The 24,441-nt window shown below is 34.5% G+C and overlaps 5 protein-coding genes and 1 non-coding gene across 8 annotated transcripts; 1 reads left to right on the top strand and 5 right to left on the bottom strand.

Moving 5' to 3' along the window:
* Positions 1–504: 504 nt before the first annotated feature.
* Positions 505–5,247, bottom strand: LOC113854546 (uncharacterized RNA methyltransferase PG_1095). 3 transcript variants are annotated; one of them, XM_027485581.1, is made up of 13 exons: positions 4,857–5,191; positions 4,541–4,783; positions 4,289–4,456; positions 4,085–4,194; positions 3,790–3,898; positions 3,391–3,546; positions 3,159–3,274; positions 2,618–2,784; positions 2,010–2,140; positions 1,789–1,926; positions 1,265–1,338; positions 1,081–1,154; positions 732–945 (listed from the first exon to the last, which is right to left on the bottom strand). In XM_027485581.1, the coding sequence occupies exons 1-10, from the start codon at positions 5,169–5,171 to the stop codon at positions 1,819–1,821; spliced, it is 1,623 nt and encodes a 540-aa protein (XP_027341382.1). In that variant the 5' UTR covers positions 5,172–5,191; the 3' UTR covers positions 732–945; positions 1,081–1,154; positions 1,265–1,338; positions 1,789–1,818. The 3 variants fall into 3 exon arrangements, with proteins under 3 accessions (XP_027341381.1, XP_027341382.1, XP_027341383.1); XM_027485580.1 differs by lacking the exon at positions 1,265–1,338 and having other exon boundaries at positions 505–945; positions 1,038–1,154; positions 4,857–5,247; XM_027485582.1 differs by lacking the exon at positions 1,265–1,338.
* A 449-nt stretch (positions 5,248–5,696) lies between these two features.
* Positions 5,697–9,063, bottom strand: LOC113854548 (IAA-amino acid hydrolase ILR1-like 4). The gene is made up of 5 exons (XM_027485583.1): positions 8,575–9,063; positions 8,239–8,361; positions 7,324–7,638; positions 6,556–6,684; positions 5,697–6,342 (listed from the first exon to the last, which is right to left on the bottom strand). Exons 1-5 carry the CDS (start codon positions 8,923–8,925, stop codon positions 5,935–5,937), a joined length of 1,326 nt encoding a protein of 441 aa, XP_027341384.1. The 5' UTR covers positions 8,926–9,063; the 3' UTR covers positions 5,697–5,934.
* A 2,347-nt stretch (positions 9,064–11,410) lies between these two features.
* Positions 11,411–15,401, top strand: LOC113856003. Its single transcript, XM_027487629.1, has 7 exons — positions 11,411–11,498; positions 11,532–12,727; positions 12,841–13,014; positions 13,120–13,405; positions 13,856–13,914; positions 14,510–14,719; positions 14,933–15,401. The coding sequence occupies exons 1-7, from the start codon at positions 11,411–11,413 to the stop codon at positions 15,263–15,265; spliced, it is 2,346 nt and encodes a 781-aa protein (XP_027343430.1). The 3' UTR covers positions 15,266–15,401.
* A 2,966-nt stretch (positions 15,402–18,367) lies between these two features.
* LOC113855195 (ESCRT-related protein CHMP1B) lies at positions 18,368–19,303 on the bottom strand. The gene has a single exon (XM_027486731.1). The coding sequence runs from the start codon at positions 19,194–19,196 to the stop codon at positions 18,585–18,587; it is 612 nt and encodes a 203-aa protein (XP_027342532.1). The 5' UTR covers positions 19,197–19,303; the 3' UTR covers positions 18,368–18,584.
* A 2,289-nt stretch (positions 19,304–21,592) lies between these two features.
* On the bottom strand, positions 21,593–23,933 carry LOC113854819 (60S ribosomal protein L28-2-like). Its single transcript, XM_027486066.1, has 4 exons — positions 23,862–23,933; positions 23,606–23,774; positions 23,185–23,348; positions 21,593–22,122 (listed from the first exon to the last, which is right to left on the bottom strand). The coding sequence occupies exons 2-4, from the start codon at positions 23,751–23,753 to the stop codon at positions 21,979–21,981; spliced, it is 456 nt and encodes a 151-aa protein (XP_027341867.1). The 5' UTR covers positions 23,754–23,774; positions 23,862–23,933; the 3' UTR covers positions 21,593–21,978.
* LOC113856714 lies at positions 22,604–22,694 on the bottom strand. The gene has a single exon (XR_003502947.1). It is a non-coding gene; the product is annotated as a small nucleolar RNA R24 (small nucleolar RNA).
* Positions 23,934–24,441: the final 508 nt, after the last annotated feature.

The raw sequence follows: 24,441 nt of genomic DNA, 5'->3' as shown, positions 1-24,441 counted from the left end.
TTCACTGCTCTCGTAACCATTAATGTATTCCAAAATTGGAAGGTTTCCTCTTTTTTGCCCTTTACCTCTTGAATTTTAGTGATAGCTTTAGCATGACTAAAATGAGAGACGCCAAACCTTTAAATACTGTATGCATTTCATCATAATTCCAACCACTAATTTCTAATTAACTATTATCATTATATTTTATCTTTGTAATTATAGTTCTACTTTGCGGAGTCAAACCATTCTAGTGAATTATCCTTTTGTTTTTTGGGTCAAGTAGTGGATTATCCTAAAAATATATGCTAGTGGGTGTCGTGCACAAGATACCTTGCTTTCTCCTCCTAAACTCATCCCTCTATTATTTTGTGGGCCTCAACATTGCATCTTATTATTATCGTGATCGTATTCCATGTTGACCCACTTCACAAAATAAAAGCCCAAATTATGGTCCAAGTGTGGCAAACCCCAGAAAAAAAAAGGCACAGAAACTAAGGTTATTGCACAAGTGCCGTTTTTTGAGTAAAAATAAATAAATTGATTTGCGTATTGTGAAATATACAGGTGTTGCTAAGCATACAAATTACTCTGTACCAGCAAGATTTCATACCTGCTTTCAGCTTAAGCTAGTGCCGCTTTGATCTCATGGAAAATCAGGCCCGGCATAACAGTACAAATACACAGTTCAGGACCCCCAAAGAGAAAAAAAAACATTTAAAATTGCTAGAAAGCATAGTCAAGACCAAGAGACAGAGGACAGAATATGGTCTATTTGTATGCAAACTGAATACTGTTTATTCATCTGGTTTACATCTAATATTTCATGATGGACTAGCACCTCCCCCTCAAGTATGCGAGGATCTGACAAGTGTAGCGTATGACCTATTTCATGGCAGATTCGTCATATGAAGTGAGATCCATATTTTGCAGGTTGCTAAGCATGAATCCAATCTTTTGGGGTACCTGCATAAAATAAAAAATGAGAAACATTTGCAACGTTGCAACAATGTAGTCATCTATGCATATGCTTGTTGCCATTCAAAATGATTTAGTACCCTCATGCAGCATAGTCTTGGGCAGGTAAACCATTAGTCAGACCTTGCAGCAAAAGAGTATGAATTTCCCAATCTAGCACCGAAGACCCAACCTTGACTTATATCTTGTTATATCCCCTGGAAGACATGTCAGAAACAGAGAAATAAGGGAAAGGAAGGAAGGAGGAAACATGCAAGAAAACAACAGTAGAAACACTATTTGAATTGGTGCAGATTACATCACTCACAACTTTAATTCGTACTATCAATGACCTATAATGCATCATACAAATTCAGCAACAGGTAATGTCACAGAGGTGGCCTATAACTGATGAGTTATGACCGCATTAATATATTAGCTACATCTCTTTAACAAAGTCTTGAGAACAGGGTAATCACACTGCAAGTTGAATAGAAATACAAGACTAGGAAAATGCAACTTCTATTGCAGTTTACTGTAGCCCATGGATGCAAGTCATAGTTAATCCTGCTGAACTACATAAATTAAGAGTCCATTTATGATTTATCCATTGAATTCTGCACTTTGCATTCATTTTCATTAAGAAATTGTAATACAAATGGCAGCTATATTTGACAGCAAATCATGAACAAGTGTTATGATAATTACTAGGCCTTTACCCAAAATCTAATCCAACTGAATTTATGCATTAAAGATTTCAAACAAGACAGTCACTCAAAATTCATCAGACATCCAAGGTGCATACTCCTAAGTAGTCCCAAATGTAGCATAAAAAATGAGATGGTGCCCAACCTTGAAATGGTAAGTTTTGATTGTCACAGATTAATGAAGCTCCAGAAGGCAGACACACTCAATATGAGGTGTGTGAGGGAACATGTCAACTGGCTGTAGGCCTACTAGCTTGTAACATCCTTTTATATTCTGTTCTGCCTACACAAAACCTTCAAATTTCAATGTCTCAAATAATTTAATCCCAAAGAAAAAGAATTAATATACAATAAAATAACACATACCACACCATTACAGAGATAATCAAGGTCACGTGCACATGTGGCAGGATTACATGATACATAAACTATGCGAGGTGCCCTAAGATTTAGCAGGAATTTAATCAACTTCATGTGCATTCCTGGGCGGTTGGGATCTGTATTAAGTTTACAATGGTGAGAAGCGTGAAGCATTGGGGTCACACACAAAAGATAACCAATATTAAGAACTGCAATTCAGTCAGTGTGAAGAAAACATATGATCAGCATGTTAATATCTAAAATGGAGCTAAGTTAGTTTTCTTGGCATAGAAACTGTATGTTGAAATCTTGAAGCACACAATGATAAATACCAGTAGAAACTAAACAAAGCAATTGGCACAGAAAGCTTGATAAGTTCACTTTTGCAGGACACTTATCGACTTGATTTAATGAAACAACATTCAAGTGATGGGGAAAACAAGTTGAATAACAGTGGCAAATCCAATAAGTAGAAAGGTATCTCCATCTATACCTATGATTAAGATTTGAGACTATATTCAAGTAAATAGCTTCCAGCACAAGCCAAACTAATTGGGAGAAACAAATATAACAAAAAAATAAGTACAAATAAAGAAACTTAAGAGTAACGAAACCTGAAATAACAATGTCCGGTTTAGGAAAATTCTTCCCAAAATTCTCATCAATTTTATTGAGATCCCCCTGGATAAATGTTGCATTTTGTATGCCATTTATCTTGGCATTAAGACGAGCATCTGCAATGGCTTGAGGAACTACTTCATAGCCATAAACATGTCCTACCCTGTTCAACATTGGAAGATAATAAATTAGTCGCATGGTTTGATAGTTTATCCTTATATACTATTTCTTCCAGTCCTTTTTATAAGAAACAAAAGACTAAATCACCAGAATTAAGGAAAACAATTAATTCTATTATGTTTTCCATAAATATAAATTTTATTCCAAAAATACCCATGATATTAAATGGTGTAATTAGTAATTTGTATATTTAATGATATTAATAAAAGAATGGTATAAAAGAAACTTAGCAATTAATGCATCTTAAATCTATCATTTATTTTTTATAATAAAGACAAAAAAAATGGTCCATTTTGTTTCTTATAAAAAAGATTGGAGGAAGTAATAGTCTAAAACTAGATGAAGATAAAAGATTACCTTCTTGCAAGTGTCAAACCTATGGTCCCTGTTCCACAAAACAGGTCAAGGACAATTTCTGAGCCATCGCCACTGACTCCAGCACAATCTTCTATAAGCTTATATAAAACTTCTGCCTAAAAGGGAAAAGAAACATGCTTTTTTTTTGGACAGATGGCCATGATTAAATATAAGAAATAAAATATGGGACAGGATCCAAAGAGAATGCCAATTATTTTGGCATATTGCAAACCTGATAAGTATTTGTCTGAAAGAAAGAGTTTGCTGATATTTGGAATGTAAGCCCCCTTAAGGTCTCTGTTATGCTAGATTTCCCATACAATGTATATTCTTCCTCCCCAACAGATGTGTTACCAACAGAAGTATTTACATTATTAATGACGCTTACCTATCATTCATGTAAAGGAGAAACTTTAATGGTATTAAAAACAAATATAAGCATACAGTTTGGAAACAAGTTAACAGGTCATTACTCATTTTGTGATAATTTCCCAAGAAATTCTATCTGACTGTTGGCATTGTAATACTGAGTAAAAATTGCATTGCAAACTCAAGTACCAACCACTTCAAGAAATGAAGAAGCAGAATGTATATTCAGAAGAAAAAGGTTACTAAAAACATAAGTACCAACCACTTCAGGAAATGCAGAAATTTTATCAACTAGGAACTTCAACAGGTCTGGCTTGTAGGAAGAGGTCACAAAGTTGACCATAATTTCAGGCAGACCAGTTGTTACATCCCTGGAACAAACTTACATCGATTAAAAAAAGTTACTATTGAAAGATATAAGAATGTATGAAAGGAACAAGTGTTAGGGATGTGTTCAAATAACTATAGACATTAGACACTCTTCAACTTGAGGAATTGTGTAAGGTATATGTACTTGAAACAATTAAGTCAGGGATCATGAGATATAATTTATATACCTTCCTGTTCTCAGCATCAAATGCTTAAGAAATCCCAAGTGTGAATGAACATTATAGGGAGAAAAACCGAGTTGTGGATCTCTCCAACATTCTTGGATAGCGCCCAGTGCCTATTCAAAATTTCAAGTCAAAACAGGAGAGTGTGCCTTCCGAAGACGTGATAGAAAATCAAATAATTTAAAAGAACAATAATACATGGCACACCTTATTAGCAGGATCAGATTGCAGTAAGCACTTATCAACATTTAGAATTTTATCAAAAAAACCAGGAGCATGCAATCCCAGTGCATAATTTTCATTCCCACCATCCCCACCTCGTTCATGCAACAACTCTTTAGGTAACCATCTATGGGGTCCAAACGAGAATTCCATCTGCACAAACACGTAAACAGAAGCTATTCACTATCAGCTGACATTTTATTAAAAAAAGAAAAAGGTTAACACAGCAACACAAACCTTATTCCTATAATGAAACTGAATATCACAAGGGACAATAGGCTTCACAATGGCGTCCAATTGGAGTTCTTTGGAAGAAAACCTTCCAACGTGAACCAACAAGTCACGAACCTGCTCCTCCTTGGCTCGGAGCTGAGCCTCGTAAGACAAGTTTTGCGTCTTGCATCCGCCACAGTAAGGAGCATAGACACAGGGAGCATCAACGATGTCACGTGGAGGAGTTAGGGTCTTAACCTTAGTAACCTGCACTTGTCAACCGAATCAGAAAAGGAAGAGTGAAAAACGAAATGAAGAAGAAAAGAGGAGAGGGAGTTGCCTCGGCGTAATTGCCCTTTTTGCGGGTGACACGGCCGATGAAGTGTTCGCCGGGAAGGGCACGGTCGCAGAGGACGACGAAGCCGGTTTGGGTGACCTTGCAGAGGCCCTTTCCTTTGAAAGCCAGGGATTCGCACACCAGTTCCAGGGTTTGCCCGCGCTTCGGGAAATAGGAATTCGGGGTTTTGGTGGGGTCCACGTCTTCGGCGAGAGAGCATTGGAGAGTGGATAGCGAACGAGAATAACAGGAAAGTGGAACTCGGAACTTGCGGATTTGCAGTGGCAGAGTGCTTGTTAGATTTGAAATGCAAGCCATTTCGCGGCTCAACTCTTCACTCTCAATGTTGGTTTCCACGCCCACTCTTCCCTCTCATCCATGATATGGCTAGTTTGAAGTAGCTTAACCAAATAGCATTATTTTAAAAATTAATTTTTAAATATAATTTTAACATTAAAATTAAAATTACAAGGAATATGTATCACAAAAGAGATGACACATTGCAACTTCTAGTGTATTGCATTTTGCAATATACTTGAAATACCCGACTGTTACGCATATCGGTCTTTAGCAAATGACACATTTTGTTTCAACTTTTTTATATAATTTAAAAATTAATTTTTAAAATAACCCTATTTGAGTCAACAAGTTGTTTAAACTCCACTCATCTCTTAAAATAAGGTAAATACAAGTAAACACTCTTAAAACCCGAATTTCACATGCTTGAAACAGGACATTTAAAAAAAACTGTATCAAATATTTTTTATATATTATTATTTTTGAAGTCCAGAACACAAGCAATTTGATATGGATAGGATCACGGTAGATGACTATTATTTTTAAATACAGTAGTTTATATTTAATTTTATTTATTTTTTTAACTTAAAATCTGAATACATCGGGTCAAATTTTTTTCTGCTAATAGATTTGTAGATGAGCACGGTTAATGAGTTTTACGTGGAAGCGGAATGGAATTATTTGAATTAAAAAGCAATGCATTTACAACCAAGGTATGTGTCAATGCAATGTCCCACTACTACCTCGTGATAAAAAAACCAACAAGAGCATTCTACGATCCGTGTTATAATTCATCGTGATATTGCCCCTTCACTAGTGGTACTTGTTGATTTGATTTGAGAAGATATGTAGTAGCCAAAGACGCATGAAATGCAGCTCCATAAGGAAGTACATCTTCATTGATTTTGAAAGAGGGAGAGTGTGCTGACCCAAGACGTTCACCAGAAGCACTCTCCATTCCAAGTAGGAAGAAGTAGCCAGGAAAAACCTCTTGATAGAATGCAAAGTCCTCAGCTCCCATCACTGGTTGCATGTCCTTAACTTTATCTACTCCTACCAAACTCCATGCAACGCTTCGAAAAAACTCATGCAAGTCACCATTGTTTATTGTTGGGGGGAAGAAAAGTCTCTCTTCATCAAGAAAGTTGACCGTTGCATTGCATCTTTGCACAGCAGCTTGCCCTGTGATAACCTACATAAATGAATCAGCCTTAGCCCCTAATACCATTCCACTCAAAACTACAATCGTTTCTTGGTTGCAACACAAACCAACGAAAAAAGGTCTACTAGAGTTTGTTAGCAATTTGTATTGTAACATAAGAATACAACACATTGTGTGCTAAAAAAATTAGCTCATTAGTTCCACTTTACTGTATATATGAATCTATTCTAGTCCATAACTGACCTGCTCAATCCGCTGCTTTAGTTGCATTAAGCTTTCCTTTGAAAAAGCTCGGAAGGTGCCACTAATTGTGACGGAGTCTGGAATAACATTGAATGCACCACCTCCTTGAAATTTTCCTACAGTCACAACCTGTGGGGATATTCTGTGTTAGGAATCACACAGAAGATTGCCTCCATAAACAAGAAATTACTTCTAGAAGCAAGGCTTTTATCATATTCAATAATCTTTGTTAACAGATATTTGTAAACAGATGATTTTGTGGTATGTTTTCCATCGTACACATTTTCCCCCCGGAAATAGCTACAAGTGTAGGCAAGACAAAGTGCCTACAACATAGGTATTGATTGTATAAGTTATGAGAATCTCTATTCTTTGATAACATATCTACGATGAAGGCCCACAAGGATACAAAGCTTTTGATGCTCAATATAATGATAACAAGTTTAAGGTCTCAGATTAATAATATGAAAGTTATGTATGTAGTTAACTAAAAAGAGTGGGCGAAAGCAAGGGAAGCTAAGAATTGCTAAAGAAACTGGTTTGCTAGCTCAGGCCCAACCAATACTTTCCTTTAGCTTCCCTTTGTTCTTTCTGATGTCCACATAGTTAAAGAAGTAAGCATATACAAGACAGAGTTTGCCATTTTGGTAGTCATGGATTCAAAATATGGTATAAATGCAATGCTCTCAGACAAGGTAAGGATAAAACTAAGAGTAGATGAGCATGGGTGGCAAGAAGGTAAAAAAGAATGAAATAAAATAAGTTTACCTGGGAGTCCAGAGGATCGGCCTCACGAGAAACAATATGTTGTAAGCTAACAATCACATTGGAAGCTGCCAATATTGGGTCTATAGAGTGCTGAGGGATAGCTGCATGACCTCCCCTACCATTTATTATTGCTTCAAAGAAACCACTTCCTGCCAACATAGGACCTGACCTAGAGGACACTTCACCTAAAGGTGAGGTAGGATCAACATGCAATCCGAAGATGGCAGAGATATTTTCTAGGACTCCAGCATCTAAAATTTTCTTAGCCCCTCCACCTCCTTCTTCTGCTGGTTGAAAAACAAGAACAACAGTTCCCTATAGAGACAAAATAAGGAACGATATTAAGGATCCACGAGGATGAAACAACAGAACACAACAATTCAGAAAAAGTAGTAAGCAGGAGTAACTGTCCTTGAATAGTTGATGATGTAGTGGCCATTTTTTCCCTTTTCCATTTCTTTTCCAGTCTTCTTCTAAATTATGTGTCCGTTACAATTACAACAATCACGGATGCATCATGCTTTAAGACTAAAGTTGCATACCAGATCATAGGATTATTTAAGTTTGTAACATAAAAAGTTGGCATAATCATAATTGGCAGCGGTTTCCCAATATGACATTCATGGTTAAAATCTATTCTATTGATTTTCTCATTAATGGTTGAAATGTCTCACTTTTCTCTCTGAAGTGAACTAATCAATCACTTCCGAGGAGCCAAATATCGTATCCTTGACTAGATAGAGCATGGACGTTCTAAATTATTTGAAGAGAATACATCAACAAAACATTAAAAGATAGTAAAACAAGACGTTGCCTATGCATAAAGAAAAGTAACTACCATCACCCCCCCCCCCCCCGCCCCCCGCCCCCCGCCCCCAAAACAAACAAATAAATAATGAATGTCAAAAAGCATACCGGTATCTCCTTTTCATGCTCTTTGAGGATCTTTGCAGCACCGAGAAGCATAGCAACATGAGCATCATGACCGCATGCATGCATCTTTCCAGGTACTTTACTCTTGTGCTCCCACTCCATTTCCTAATGTTAAATATAGCAAATAAATAAATGAAGTATACGAAAGAGTGTCCCCATAGAAACATAACCCATAAATTGGAAAAGGGTCAGACTACTAGCAATGAAAAATTGATCAAAAGCAAAACATTAACTTTAAATCAAACCCAAAAGGAATCCGAAACATAAGCACATGGTAAGCATATATGAAGAGAAAGAAAACATAGAAATCATGTATACCTGCATAGGAAGAGCATCCATGTCTGCTCTTATTGCAACAAAAGGAGAAAGTCCAGTCCCTATGAAGCCAATAACACCAGTAACTGCAACTGGGTGCTTATATGAGATGCCCAGTTTATCCAATTCCGCTCTAATCAGCTCACTGGTCTCAAATTCCTCAAAACCCAGTTCTGGATTCTCATGAATTTTCCTCCTGATACCCACCATCCAGTCAAAAACCCGAGGATCCTTCGCTAAATCTAGAAACTTGGCAGCGTGTTCCTTTAAGCTGAAGGAGGAATCAGAGAAGATGGGGGTCGCAGCAAAGAAATTAAAAAAGATGAACAAGTTGATCCATTTGAAGAAACCCATGGCTACTTTAGACTTTGAATGGGTCTGGGAAAGAAAAACGTACAAGATGAACCAACAAAACTCACAGATTACAGCACTGCACAGTTTGCAGTACGAGTGTTGTTAATATTGACTTCTGCTTGGCCAATATAATTCTACACGTATACCCAAAAACTTGAACATCAAATAGAGGTTTTTTTTTTATATGAAAACAAAATATGGTACTTTGAACAAAATTATATAAATATGAGATTATTTCAGTAATTATTTTTGAGAAGTTTTTTTTTTCATTTTTAATATTTTTTGAAAATTTGTCTAAATTTAATAGATTTTTGTTACTTTATCGATATTTATATAAAAAAAATCGTTGCTAACCATTTTAAATTTTATATTTTATAATTTTTTAAGAATATTATATTTTAGTATTTATTTTAAAAATTCTATATATAAAAAAATTAATCTTCAATTTCGAAAGAATCCAACAGACATTAATCCTTTTAACCTCGAAAGATACAGCTCCAAACGTATGACTAAGGAGCAGTTTAAAAAATGATAAACATGTGGATTTGAATGTGTGGCCGGTGATGTCACATCAGAAGGTCTAAGTCACAGCACGTGACATTCCCACATTTCACGCTTTTGCTAAATTAAAAGCACTTCAAAAATATTTTAATCAAATTCGAAACAGTCTTTAAATAGAGATAGGCTTAATTGGCATTATGCATCAATTTTTGTAAAATGGTATTTAATAAATTTAAAATACAAGACCATCAAGATAATATCATACAATTTAATAATTAAGGTGATAAATTTTTTACTAAAATATTAAAAAGTCATTTTATAAAATTTTATATATATAAATAAATATTGAAATTTATATAATATACAAATTTTAAAAATAGATATATGATTTCAACTGTTATATTTAATATTTTATTAATATGAAATTTAAAATATAATTAGTATTTTATCTAACTATTTTATTTATAAATGAACTAATAAAAAAATATTCGTGTTAATAGAAAAAAGATGTGATAAGAAAGAATATTTTCTTATTAATTTGTGATCACTAGACGGGATCTAATCAAATGCATTTAGTCAAACTAAGAATTTAATGTACAATTAGATTTCATGAATAATGATTATGTGGTGTAGCAAAAACATATTTAGAAGATGATAGTTTTTTTTTTTTTTTTAAACATTAGTAATTTACAATTTCAATTATCTTCAAACATACTTAAGGCATAACTCATTAAAATTATTTTTAAAAAACAACTGAACATACGTTAATAAATTCCAATAAACACAATAACTATGTAATATCAAAGAAAAAAAGTATATTTAGCAAATTTAAGGAACATTTTTATAACTTCTTAAACTAACAAAGCTAAAAACAAAATTCTTTACCAAGTTAATATATTTAATTATCCCTTCTCGTGTAATTAGAGAATCATTAAACTGATTTATTGTGAAATTTAAAAATTTAATTGTCTTGAAAATAACTGTAAATGTCAGTGGTTGCCAGTTTTATAATCTTTACATCGTTAAATAGAACAGAAAATTTGATGATGTTTAACTAAATGGAGCATTTGTTTTTTTGGTGAATAGTAGGCAAAGTCTAACATGAGTTACGCTGGACATTCCTTGTGGTTCACTCTGGACATTCTATCTTGGGTCCATGGCAATGTAACACTCTGTCTGGGCCCACGAAGAAGCCCACGATCTTCTGCTGCTATATCATCGTTCCCTTCCAAGTCGGTGTTCGTCTCTTTCGCTCTGTCTCCCTCTCCAATTCGAAAACCCTTCGTCTCTGTCATAAAAAAGAAATAGTAAGAAAAGAAAAAAGAAAACCCTTCGTCAATTTATGTTATTCGTTTTCTTTATCGATTCATCTATTGTGATCAGAGATCACGTAATTTTTACCACCTAAGTGCTTAACGTTTCGCTTAGTTTCCCCCAAACAAAAGTAATTATTAGGTATTTCATTTTTCAACAATGTCTTCAATTTCATCGCATCGTTTGCCTGATCGCTTTCTTTGTCTTCAATTTATTCGGCAACGTTTCGTTTTTTTCGTTCAATTCTTTTTTCTGGGGTTTGGAATCTCACGGAGTTGTCAATCCTAATTCTTAAAGTTTTTGACTTTTTGGGTGGAGTTCGTAATTTGTGAAGTGATTCTGATAACTAGTTGTTTTCTTCGCCATTTTTTGAGTGGTTTAGATATAGATTTATGGAGTTGGGACGATTGGATTTTGTGCCATCTATTCTTGTTGTGGATTGTTCCCCTTATGTTTTGTGCTTTATGTTTCTTTATCAATAGCTTGATATGATTATCAGATTAATCTCAAACAACTGCCTATTCATGATTTTTGGTAGTAAAACAGAATGAACTTAAACCCATTATAATATGTATTTCTTGGTTATGTAAAGTGTGAATCTTTTCTGAATTCTCCGTTTCCTTTCAAAATTGTGATTAATGTCAGTGTGTTCAGATATCTGCCCTGTCAAATGGTCTCTGATGGCGTGCCTCTGCATTTGACATCAGGGAGAAAAAGGAAACACAAGGTAGAGGATAATTCCAATTGTGTTCGAGAGGGTACTAGGCTGAAAGAAACTCAAGGAAAAAAAGATTTAGATCAAATGGACCAAAGTGTTGAATCTGTGGATCGTATCTCGCAGTTGCCTGATCATGTCATCCATCACATTCTCTCACACCTTCGAAATGTGAAGGATGCAATTCGAACCAGTACTTTGTCCAAGAGATGGAGAGCATTGTGGTATTCTTTTTCTATTTTAATTTTTGATGAACGAAGGTTTGCTGCTGGAAATGAACATGAAGATGCAAGTAAAAAGGAGGTGACGTTTAGAGATTATGTATCTAACTATCTACATGGCCACCTTGCAAAAAAATTGTACATACAGAAATTGATGGTGCACATGACCTCCTTTGACTTAGAAGATACCCCATTTGTGAACCATTGGCTAAGTGTTGCCATTGCAAGAAACGTCCAAGAACTAGATCTCCACGTTGGCATCAAGAATAATAGGCGCTATACTCTACCAAAAATTATCTTTTCATGCAAAACACTGACTGGGATAAGGTTAAGTGGTTGCAAACTGGAAACATGCGATAATATAATGCTTCCCCGTCTGCAGAAGCTTTATCTGCGCAAACTTTCCTTGGTTGATCATATGATTCAAAATATGATTTCCGGCTGTCATTCAATTGAAGATTTAAGAGTCATAAAATGCTCAGGTTTGAAACATCTGAATGTTTCAAATCTCATTCAACTCAGTAGAGTTGAGGTCCACAACTGCAATCAACTGAAGAAAGTTGAAATCAGTGATCCCAATCTTCATACATTTTGGTTTTGTGGCAAGAATACAACTTCCTGTAAAGTTAGTTTGGAGGGGTGTACATCTCTGAAGAGGTTGACACTAGAGCATACCCAAGTTATTCGTGACTTTTGTGAAAATCAGATCTCCAATTTTCCCTTACTTGAAAAATTGGATCTAAGTATATCCGGAAAGATGAAACATGTTATGATTTCAAATACTCATCTTCAGAAATTTGCTTTGAAAGGATGCAAGAAATTGGGTCTTGCTCTACTAGAAACTCCTAATCTTGTCTCTTTTGAGTGCAAGGGTGAGAGCATGCCCTGGACTGAAATTCACCCTTTCCGCCTCAACGTTGCCAAACTTTCTTTCATATCTAAATCTGAACGTAAAATAGTTGGAAATGGTGACAAAATTTGGTTTCTCATGAAAGCATTTATTAAAAAGTTCGACAGTGAAGAATTTAGATTGGTTCTCTACTCAAATAAGGTATTTTTCTTCTAACTTTTTAGACATATCTGGTTGGCTACTTTGAAGAATTTCTGCCTCTAAACAACACTTAAGTCTCATTTGTTTTTTCCTTATCTGGTTGCTTAATCCAGAATATTGTTGTCCATGAAAATTTGAACAATTTCACACTTCCTCCGGCGCCCGACCTCAGTTGTGAAATTATCAAATCATCAGCCCGAATCGATGATACTTTGTACAGTTTGTTGCGGACATTGCACCCAGTAACTCTATCTATAATTTCTCCATTTGACAGCAAATTCCCTAAGGTAAGATTGTTCTTTCTATTTTTATTTTCTATACAATATACATTCATGTTGAATTTATTACTTCTGAAAGCTTACTTGAACTGCTTTTGCTATAACTGATTGCAGTTAGTGTGTGAAACGATAAAGAACGAAGATGAGGATCCTATCTGTTGTAAATTTAATGCTTTGAACAATAAATGTTGGCGGCATTTCATGAAGGATGTCAAGTTTGAGGACCTTAATGATATGACGTTTGAAGACATCGAAGCCTATGAAGACAAAAGGACTTCAAATTGGTATAATTGGTTGAAGTCCTCGTATGCCAAATCGCAGTGTCAGATTACTAATCTTAGATTATACTGGAATTCTCACCAACAAGATAGGAAGACAGAACAATTATTCACAGAAAATAGTTAAATGACAGTTGTTCTGTGGAATTTATTCCATTGCACACTCACTCTTCTTTTTTTGCACTCTTCTTTTTACTGTTATAGCAAAAGAAATTATATGTTCGGAAGAACATTTTATATATTTATTTATCATGATTTTATAGCGCTTCTGGACACTTCATTTTAGTGTTGCCTACTATTCTAAATTCCATTTGACATAAGAATATTTTACCGTGAGAATATGTCGTGCTCCCACTGGATGGTGGTGGCCATGTAGTATATCGTAAATTATAATTGAAAATGAGTTAACATGTCTAATTATAATTCGTCTAGCTTATAAAGATAATAATAGACTATGCTTTATCGAAAAGTTATAGTGATATTCTTTCAAATTTGTTCGAATAAGATGCTCTGCATAACAGTCGCCAATTTGTTGCTTATTAACATCATTTTGCGTTGCTGCTCATCATAACTTATTGTTGTTTCTTCTGTCACTGGTATAAGCTCCCTTTCCGAGTTAATTGGCCTTATGGTAAAGAAACGCTAGATCCCTATCGTTTTTTCTTCTCTAATCGATGTTTCTTTTGTTCTTTAACGTTGTTGTTAAGTAGAACTCGTTGACCATACGAAGAGTCCAGTTTTATGATGCTATCTGTTCTAGATTTTGGGTAGGAAGTTTCAGTTTTTACAGATCTGAAAAATGGAAACCTGTGATGAAGAAACAAAATTACTATTTGATCTAGCTACTCAGCTCTTTAAACGTACTGATTAAGAAATTAATAAATAATAAAATTTTATTAAATTTTTTTTATAATAAACATTAAAAATTACAGGAATATTTATTTTATGTTTTTTAATTAAGAAAAATCTAGTTTTGATTTCTGAAGTACACTAAGTAGAATTTTCCTTAACTATTAACGGAAGTACTGCTGTGATTTTGCTTTCCTTGTCTACTGTATTGCTTGAAAGGATGTGGTTAAGTTGCATGCTGTTAAATTTTGCATGTTAAGCACATACTGGTGTTAGAAGTTCATCGTTGTATTGGGACAAATATAAATAAAATTGATCCTTGTGTAGTTATGGTTGTTTTGCACACAGTTAATAGAGTAGTGTGATACAATTTGTAGGATGGAACAAATAAGAAGACAAGCGTGACAGTGGGACCATGGGGTGGCGAAGGTGGGACTATCTGGGATGATGGAACATTCACAGGGGTGAGAGAAATAAAACTTGTTTATGATCATTGTATAGACTCAATCCATGTTGTTTATGATAGGAGTGGTAAGCCTTTCAGAGCTGAAAAACATGGAGGAGTTGGAGGTACCAAAACAGCTGAGGTTAGTTCAATTAGTACTTCTTTTTGCTTCACTATCTCATCTAAGAGATACAATTTACGTGCAGTTTTTTAAATGCTCTTTTTATATTATTTTTTATTGTTTAATAAAACATCTTAAATTATATAAATTAATAATATTATAATATAATAACACAAAAAACAACTAACCTAAGTTTTGTTGTATAAATATGTTGTATTTTTCTCTGTCTCCTAGATAAAGCTGCAATACCCAGATGAGATGTTGATCAGTGTGAGTGGGCACTATAGTCCAGTTACTCGTGGTGGCACCCCCGTGATTCGGTCATTGACATTGAAGAGCAACCGCAGAAGCTTTGGACCGTACGGAGTTGAAGAAGGGACCCCATTCACTTTTTCAATAGAAGGAGGCTGTGTGGTGGGCTTTAAGGGACGAAGTGATTGGTATTTGGATGCTATTGCTTTCACTGTGTGTAGTGCACGACCAAAGTCGCTGCTTCAGAAGATGCAGAGAGGCTTCCAAAGGCTTGCAAGCACTCCTGCAAAATCTTCATTCTCCTATGATGCCTAGAAGACCATATGAAATTGTGACTTTTCTATGTATCATGTGCTCAAGAGTGTAGATTTCTCTTTGGTTTTTCTTCACTAGCTTTTTCAAGTAAATGCTTAGTTTGAGAGTGTGAACTATAATTGAAATGAGGATAATGTCTTCTTAGCCAAAAAGTCATAGTTGAGAATATAAATAAATGTGTATGTGTTCATAATTATTTTGCATAGGCCTGATGCAACTATGTTAATCTTTTTCATTGCCAGTTAAATTAACACATAAAATTGATACCTTAAATATATTAATAAGTTATGATTGATAATAAAAAAAAAAACTACTGTCATTTTAAACTTTTAAAAATGACATATAAATAAAAAAAAACTAAAAGGTAAGAGATTAAAAAAATGAAGGAAGTAATATATACGATATTTAATAACAAATAAAGTTTATGAAAAAATGTGCATCTGCATGACAAATATATACAAGAGCTATACTCATCCATTAGGTATTCACCTCCTTCCTTATTGCGAATAAATTGCACTTGTACTCGTGGATGTATTTATTTTTGTCATCTTTAATTTGAACAATTTAAAAATTTAACAAATTTTAATTTTATTTTATTAGGTCATCTAATTATAGTTTAACATCCCAAGCTTGAATATGGGATAACCCTTGTCTACCTTAATAATAGCTTCAATTTTGTTTTAATGACTTTATTAGATGCCACAATAATAGTTTTTTAGAAATGGTAATATACTATTTATTGGATATTCTCGTTCTAACACATTTTGACTTTGTTTAGTATATATCAAGAGAATTTAAACTAATCTTTTTTCAAAAACAAATAAATTATTGACATAAATTGTACTTCTGTTAATAAATTTAAAAGAAACTGTGGCTCTAAGAGCAATAACACTTATCTACTGTGTTTGTAGACTCAATTGCTGTGCTCTATGATGATCGCGGTTTTCCTTTCAAAGCGTAAAAACAGAGGACGTGGAGGTAATAAACTGCTGAGGCGAGCCTTTTTATTTACCTCTCTCTTTTTTGTGAAATATAAGATGTAATTGATTTTGTTATTCATTTTCATCTCTAATAATTGCCTTTTAATGAAGTATATCGCTATGTTTCCTAGGTTATACTACAACACCTGAAAGAGTTCCTTGTCAGGGAGTGGTCCATTATGGTGGAATAAATATACCGAACATGCATGATCGTTATATTCGGTCGTTGACATTGCAAGGCAATTTCAGAACTTTTGGACCACGTGGAGTTGAAGTTTTGGGTTTGAATGGTCGCCGCGGCTAATTGTTGGACACTACTGCATTTCATTTTCAATTCTTATGCGGTAGCATGCAATTCAATGCAGAGTCGTATGCTTCTGCTAAAACAAGTTACAACTGGAGTTGAAGTTTTAGTATACTGAAATAGTACAAGAGGTGTTTTTACTTGAGAACGATTGTGTTGTTGGTTGGCACAACTTTTTCTTACAAATCTTATAAAAATGACATTTTTACAGTTGCAGCATTACTTGGACAAATATTTTAACTTGTGCTTTCATTAGATTAGTTTTTTATATCATAATATTGCCTATGTGAGTTGACATTGTTGCTTTTGGTTTTACCCTTTTATGAAATAAAACCCTTGGTTTTGGATAATCACTTTCATTCCTTCTATCCCACTCTTACGTGGGTAATTTGCCCTTTAATAAAACAAGTTGCTACGTTTCCTAGGTACCCAAAAGAGTTCATCTCATAGCACGGTAAACGCACGGCAAAGTTTGATCCATGTATTCAGTTAACATTTCAGATGGTTGTTACCGGACAAGAAGTTAAATTAGGCACCACATTGGCCCAGAATTCCTTATATACATTACACGCCATCTTTTGGATTTAGAAGAAACTTGGTTCAACTTGAAAAAATTATCATTTTTTTTAGCGCTCTGATAAAAATTAAAATAAAATTCAACAATTAGGGTTTTTTATATAAAAAAATTGTCTACATGAAAAAAAAAATGATCTTTAACATGCCAGCAGCAGTTATTGTTTGGAAGCTATTGCATTTAATACTTTGCATGGATGGCTAGATTGTAGTTTCCCGGGTAATTAAGTGAAACGTAATGCAGACTATACACAGTCAGTAAAAGCTAACATACATTATTCGCGATGGTTATCGTCATGCTCTCTTATTATGCATGCCCATTCTTCCTTGGTCATCATGTAAATAAATCCCACACAGGCAAAGCATTGGTGACACTTAAAAATATAAAACCAATTATATACTTATCTCAAACGTTCTAGCATGAAAAGTGAAATGTATTTTTCAAATTACATTTTCCCAGTACCGAAACACAACCCAACATAAAAACATCAACCACGAAGCATATAATTGATACACGTTCAATAGGAAATGAACCAGAATCCACGCTATAAGAGCCAAGAAGCATTCTCGGTGGCTAATTGTAGACGTAGACTTTTAGGGTGTATAAATGTGCAACACAACCAAGTAGATGTTGCACACTTTAAAAGCATCTGCGATTGGTTTATTACATAAGATAACTTTACCATACATTACATTGGTTTACAACACACAGATTTCCAAGTTGTGAACCCAAACGTCGTCCAAAAGGATGGCAAGGCAACTTGAAAATACCTCAAAAATAATTGGATAGATGGAGGAAGGAAAAACATTTTCTAATGTAATAAACTTTTGGCAAAAGTGAAGAGCTTTTGTCCAAAAATGTTATTAATCTACCTCCTCCAAGATTTCCAATGCAGTCCAACATAAATTTTAATAAAGATAATCATAACAGTTAGTGGTGTATTTGAAAAAGCCATAAATATCCTTTAATATCTTAGAGGTAATCTCCCTTAATAAAAAGTTAACATTTTTTATCCCTTGGAGCACTGGTAGCCCAAAACATTATCAACCAAAATTTTCATAAAAGAATCTCCCCTCCCGAGCATTCAAACCGTGTAAACAAATAACACTTTAACATGAATTTTCAATCTGCATCACGCAGACGTAGCCCTTTCCAAAATCACCCGCACAATAACGAACTCCTCAGTTCTCTAATCCACCAAAAAAAATCACACATAAACCGCAATCAATAATTCCAGAAAACATGCCAAAGACAAACAGAAGCATTCAATTAATCTATTAAATATTCACACAAGCATAAAAGGAAGGGCACAGAAACCCCTCAAAGCGAAGTGCACATAACAATATCACGTACTGTTAAGGGCAACCAAATTAAGTTTTCATATACAGAAACATATATAATAGTAGTATAACACTGCATCAGCGTCGAGAAAGAACGATAACAACCATAACGATGATCATATTAACCTCTAGCCTTGAGCTCAGCAAGGCGCCTTGACAAATCATCTTCGTCGACTTTGTCGGCGTCTTTGACCGGAACGGCATGGGCAGCAGGTTGGGGCAGACCGACGGAGACTTCGAGGCCGTAATCGTCGGCGACCTGTTGCATGAGACTATTGACCTCTCCCTCGGGAGTGGAGAGCGAGGTGGATCCGGCCATGGCGCTCTCCATGAACTCAGCTTGGACCTCCATGTTCACGAACTGCTTCTCGAACTGGTCCATTGTCTCCGACATCTTCTGTAGGTTCCCTGTGGCAAGAGAAGATTCCAGCGATTTCACGATGTTCCCCATCGATTTGTTGATCGTCGTCATCTTCGCTTGGGTGTCGAGACGCGCCACCACTGCGTCTAGCCGCGAGGCCAGACGTAGGTAGTTCATCTGCTCCGTACGCTTGCGGATCGCGTTCTCCGCGTAGATCCGCGCGCCGTCCATGTTTCCTTTCTCGATCGCTTTCTTCACCTTCAGCTTCTCTGATTTCTCTTCCTTCTCGCATTTCCGAGCTTGCCGCTGCAGCGATTTCGACGTGAATTTCAATTCCATGATCTGGTTCATCAGCTTCTCCGTGTTCCCCATCGTTATCGGTTAGGTTAGGGTTTTTGGATTGGGAATTTCAGATATACAGAGAGAGAGAGAGAGAGAGAAAGGGAATTTTGAATTTGAAGTCTTTTCTAAAGTTTCTTGTGATTTTTTTATTAATTGTCAAAAGTCATTTGGGCTCCTTCCAGGAACCGTTACTACTACTCTTTCTCTCTCCCCGCTACGGCCCAACCTATGTAAATATTATTAACAATTTATTTATTATTCTGATTATAATAAATGCATTTTTTATTAGAGTTTAATGAAATAACATTGAATATTTGACAAATATTTCAAACATAAACGAGAAAATAGGCAAATTTATTATAATATTATAAATTAAAAAATAATTTATTATTTTATAATAAATCTGAAACAATTTCTTAATCTGGGATTTTTTTGCCACGTTGATCAATTTTTTGCCATAACAGCCGGCGAAAGTAATTAATTTTTAAATTTTTTAATATCTATTTTGTCACAAAAAGTACGAAATTTGACTTTTTAGAGCGGTTAACCGCTCTCATAACTCTATTTATATTATCTACTCTTTCTTCCTTTTCAATGTAAATATAAACAATAAAAATAAAGTTATTTATCATTGTATTATAAACATTATAAATGAAAGTAATGAAACTCTAATTTAATTTTTTATATTACCTTCACTGTCGGCTTCACAATTTTATTTGCAGTGAAACTTTATTTTTTACGACTTTCAAAGTGGGTACTCATTTTTATTTGAATAGTATGTGAAGTGTCAATAATCTTTAAAAGTTTGGAAGGTAATTTTAACACTTCACCATTACCTTTAAAAAATTATCACATAAAAATGGTTATATGTTTTAATATATTTTATTTATAAGAAGTTAGAAATTAACACATTTGCTTACAATTTAAGATGTTATAATAAGATCTATTAACTTTACTTGTGCTAATAATTAATTATCTTATTATTGGATACTCTACGTCTTTATAACATTATTCACATTTAAAATTTGTAGTTGTGAAAGAAATTATATATATATATATATATATAGTTTGCAATTTTAAAAATTAGCACTTTTCAAGGATATCAGCATATAATAAAAAAAGTATCATAGCTTCCATTCCATGGAATGATTAAAAAAAAAAGGATCACAGGGACGTAAGCCCCGTTCTGTTAGTCAGACTGAAAGACCATGTGAATGACTGTGAATATTGGCCAATTGCTTCGTAGGGACTTGTAAAGGCTCCGCACGCGTCTCAGCCCATCGCCCCCCCCGAAGAGCGAAACAAGTCCCATATCGAAGAGTACTCGTTTCCGAGCCTGCATCTCTGCAGTAGGGGCCCGGGGACTTTCCAGAGCCCAGCACAAAGCATGGGCCCACTCACATCACCCTATGATCCGGGTTACTTGGTGTGCTCTCATTCTAACCATATAAAGGCCTTTGAACTAATATTACTTACCGATGTGGGCCTTGTTGGTAGCACCATGCAACTCGCTTGGCATCATTATTTGTCAAGGAAGGCTGGGTTTCACCTGCAAGCAGGTGTCGTGTCTGGTCTAGTATATAAACTTTTGATAAATGTAACTGAAAATTTCTGCTAGTGTAAGGAACTTGGAGGCTATAAACCAACAAAAACTAATGTTATTTGGATTACTCCGAAAGTGATCTATAGTGGTTGGATTACCTTGGGATGCCTCTGAATACGAAAATACAACTCTCATCGCATTCACAAAAGGCAAGCCTTTGTCAAACTATATTGCATTAACCTCGTCAAATGTTCAAAATATACTATACTGCATTCACCTCATCAAATATTCAAAATATACCTTTAATTCTTATTATCAGAGCTCATTTTTAAGACTAAATTTTAGTCTAAAACATCATAACTTTTATAGTACCATTAAAAAAATGTCAACTCTTACAAAACTTTAATGTTATCACAACCTAAATTAAGGCACATCAAAATGTTTTGCAAAAAAACTAAATATGATTTATTTTAATATAATGACTAATTTGTAAACGAATATAATCTATATAGAGCAAATGTATATTTTAACTGCTCATATAAGATTTTTTTGCCCTTTCCTTGGCCTTTGTTCTTCTTATATCTTGCTTTGTTTACCAATATTCACTTTTTTATATCAAAATCAACGAACATTTTATACAGTTATTAAATTAATAAGTTGGTTAGATAGTTCAGTTAACAAAAATTCTTCGATAACAGGTCATAAATTATATTCTTTCTCCCGCAATTCATGACCTTGCAGGGATAAAAACGAAAAAGACAGATACACGTAATCCTTCACTAATTCAAGACCACTGGTAAAATTGAATTTGATTCAATTGATTGTAATATGGTAATATTATTATTGCATTCTTACAAAAATTGAAAACTGAATTTCTGAATGACGAGTGAATATATAGTTGATTTTAATTCATACAGAAAACCAAGCATGCTTTCAGGGATTTGTTCTCATTGTTGCCAAAATGGTTAAATTGCAGGGCTAATAAAAACAAGTAATCCATATGGAAAACATTGAGTGTAGTTCTTCAAAATCTTGCCCGTGTCCAGCTTTAAAGATTCAGCCTTCATTGTCAATTGACGGGTGACAAGATGAACATCCTTCAATCATTTGCTCAAAATAATAAATCCCGGTTGAAAGCTATAACATAGTTCCAGTTGTATATTGAAAACACAATATTTCCATTTCAAACAAAACTCCGAATCTCGAATCGAGTTTTGGAACACATACTAGAAAAGGGAAAAAAACGATGGTAGAAATGTAGAATGCAATTTAACTCTTCTCTCCAGGGACCTTCACAGCTTGTCTGTTTCTCTTCTTCACACCAGACTTGGCAACTTTGAGGCTCCTATTGACAGCACTCAATCTTGCGAGAGATGCATTTTTGAGATCAGGCCTGTAGTAGTTATCTGCTACCTGCAATACATATCAAAAGTGGGAGAGAGAGGAGATAAATTTAGCCACATTGATTTAATAAAATAACAAAAGTGGAAAATACAATGCAGTAAGCAGTCAACAAGTAGATAAAACTAGTAACAAGGTAGCAAATATTGGGAAAAAAAAGGCATAAAACTATCATTTAAGGAAACCTAAAGAACAGTTGTATGGCAGCATTATGCTTATTCACAACTTGGGAATTCACGAGAACAAGTAGAACAGTTGTAGTAGCCAAACAAATAATTTCATATTTACACAGAATGCAGATTGAGAAAGGACGAATTGCCATGGAATTCTAATGAAAACCAAATATAATTATTCTATAATATTTTGTATGGAAGCATTAAGAAAGAACAGTCAAGTGACAATGGATAGAGGCCAGAAACCTTCTATTAACAACATAAAATAAGGAAGAGACCAAGAGAGTACATTACTACATTCATAAAGAATTTCTGAAGAAAGAGCTCAGAAGCCAAGCGTAACAAGTAAATTTCATTGAAGAATCCCATCTAGGGATTTCTTCTTACATGTTAGAAGCTCATCACTGCTGGGGAAAACTCATTCATGATGGCAGAGATTCAAAAAGGTTTCAATTTAAAACTAGACATAGCAAACCACATTTCCAAGTGTCATATCCCTACAAACACTCATAATTAATAATAAAAAACATACGAGCATATGTACAAAAAATGTCATCCCTTATTTGGTACTGAAATGCCTTCAAGTTTTCAACATCTTAAGCTAGCATCATCACCCCAAAACAAAAATTACAACAATTACCAAAAGCCTGATAGAAAAGACACCTTTATCAAGTAACAATAACTAAAACAAAACAAATTTTGATGCATCAAATTATTTCACACACAAACTACAACATTAAAATTATAATATATCAAGACGACACCAAAAAATTCACCACCTTTCAATGGGGACTGACAGCAAATAAAATTGAAACTAACAAAGCAAACAAATACTGCAAAATGAATCAGTGAAGTCGCCATCAAAACATAAAATAACTGATATTATTCCCTCCAATATTACCTGATTTTGCACTGACTTTGCCATCCTCCTAAACTCCTTCCTCATGACAGACTTGTGATACAATGCAACAGGCTTGTTTTGCTTCTTTGTCTTGGTTGTTGCTAGCAACACAGACTGATCTTTACCCGCAGGTTGAATAGTAACAGTCTTTTTGTTTGCCAAACCTACAATACCAGCATAAAAACAAGGTAAATTATCATCAAAATTTAAAACTCCACACAAACTCAAGTCATATATCAATAAACATTCAATTATGATCATTATGTCATCGAAAACAACTTTCAATTCCCTAAATACATGATTTTGGGAAGTAACCATTTCTTATCACCCCCTTTCACGTACAAAACCCTTTCCAGAAAGGAGATTTAAATATAATTCCCATAATTGCAAATGTAAAAGCATGATAAAGCAAGGGACAAACCAGAGAACTTGAAGGAGTTGAGGTTGTAGAGATTGTTGGGTTCTCTGCTGAACTGCACGCTCTGAGTGCCCCTACCAAACTCTTTCACCAAGAAAGAGTTGTTCTTCTTCACAATCTCCCAAATGAGTTGACCTGGTACTGTCGCCATTTCCTTCTTCTACTTCCTCACCTGAAACGCACTGCACCAGATCTAAAGTCAGAACAACGAGGAAACTAAAGAGAACCCTAACAACAACAATGAGAAACACGGAAAAACCTTCGTTTGCTGTGGAGAGTGGAGAGAATTAAGAGGTGTTTTCTTTCTGTGTGAATTTATAGCAAGTACAATGGAAAACCCTAATTCAACGCTCTGAAATAGGCCCGGTCCGATTACGTTATTATTGGGCTACCATCATATAGCCCATGAACCTCTCAGATAATCTTTATTTCATAATCTCACAAAAAGCCCAAATTGATTAAAGAAAATGTTAGTAAGATACTGGCGATACAGTGATAATAATGAAAAAAAATGCATTGGTTTGGAAATTTTAATTTAAGTAGTTTTGAGAAATATTATAAAAAGAATACACCGAGGGTCAGGGAGGGACCATACACTCTGGCAAATGATTGTACTAAAAATTTAATTAAAATACACTCATTTAGTTATAGTCTCATAGATTGACATATTACTAAAATTTACTCTCTTTTTTTTTAACTATTTTAAAAGCATATCTATCATTTATTTTAAGTAATTGACTAAGCATATTGTTTTGTTTTTGCCTCATTATTTAACAAAGTATGCGTAAAAATAAATTTTATTGAGGTACAATATTACTCATAACTCATTCTCATAAAAG

The sequence above is a fragment of the Abrus precatorius genome, unplaced genomic scaffold, assembly GCF_003935025.1.
Source record: "Abrus precatorius isolate BTA unplaced genomic scaffold, Abrus_2018 Scaffold11, whole genome shotgun sequence".
Taxonomy (NCBI): domain Eukaryota; kingdom Viridiplantae; phylum Streptophyta; class Magnoliopsida; order Fabales; family Fabaceae; genus Abrus; species Abrus precatorius.
The sequence above is the reverse complement of the archived record's forward strand: the minus strand, read 5'-3'. Positions and strand labels throughout refer to the sequence as shown.

Excerpts from the sequence above, each read along its gene's own strand:
- LOC113854546 (XM_027485580.1), bottom strand. The coding sequence starts at position 5,171 with ATGGCTTGCATTTCAAATCTAACAAGCACTCTGCCACTGCAAATCCGC. Across the intron at positions 4,784-4,856 it reads AAAAGGGCAATTACGCCGAG|GTTACTAAGGTTAAGACCCT; the intron begins GCAACTCCCTCT and ends TGACAAGTGCAG. Across the intron at positions 3,547-3,789 it reads TTTCTGCATTTCCTGAAGTG|GTAAGCGTCATTAATAATGT; the intron begins GTTGGTACTTAT and ends CATGAATGATAG.
- LOC113854548 (XM_027485583.1), bottom strand. The coding sequence starts at position 8,925 with ATGGGTTTCTTCAAATGGATCAACTTGTTCATCTTTTTTAATTTCTTT. Across the intron at positions 6,685-7,323 it reads CCGATCCTCTGGACTCCCAG|GTTGTGACTGTAGGAAAATT; the intron begins GTAAACTTATTT and ends ATATCCCCACAG. Across the intron at positions 6,343-6,555 it reads TAAAGCAGCGGATTGAGCAG|GTTATCACAGGGCAAGCTGC; the intron begins GTCAGTTATGGA and ends TCATTTATGTAG.
- LOC113856003 (XM_027487629.1), top strand. The coding sequence starts at position 11,411 with ATGGTCTCTGATGGCGTGCCTCTGCATTTGACATCAGGGAGAAAAAGG. Across the intron at positions 13,406-13,855 it reads ACAATTATTCACAGAAAATA|TTATTGTTGTTTCTTCTGTC; the intron begins GTTAAATGACAG and ends GCTCATCATAAC. Across the intron at positions 13,915-14,509 it reads CCGAGTTAATTGGCCTTATG|GATGGAACAAATAAGAAGAC; the intron begins GTAAAGAAACGC and ends TACAATTTGTAG.
- LOC113855195 (XM_027486731.1), bottom strand. The coding sequence starts at position 19,196 with ATGGGGAACACGGAGAAGCTGATGAACCAGATCATGGAATTGAAATTC.
- LOC113854819 (XM_027486066.1), bottom strand. The coding sequence starts at position 23,753 with ATGGCGACAGTACCAGGTCAACTCATTTGGGAGATTGTGAAGAAGAAC. Across the intron at positions 23,349-23,605 it reads CAACTCCTTCAAGTTCTCTG|GTTTGGCAAACAAAAAGACT; the intron begins GTTTGTCCCTTG and ends CTGGTATTGTAG. Across the intron at positions 22,123-23,184 it reads CAAAGTCAGTGCAAAATCAG|GTAGCAGATAACTACTACAG; the intron begins GTAATATTGGAG and ends TATGTATTGCAG.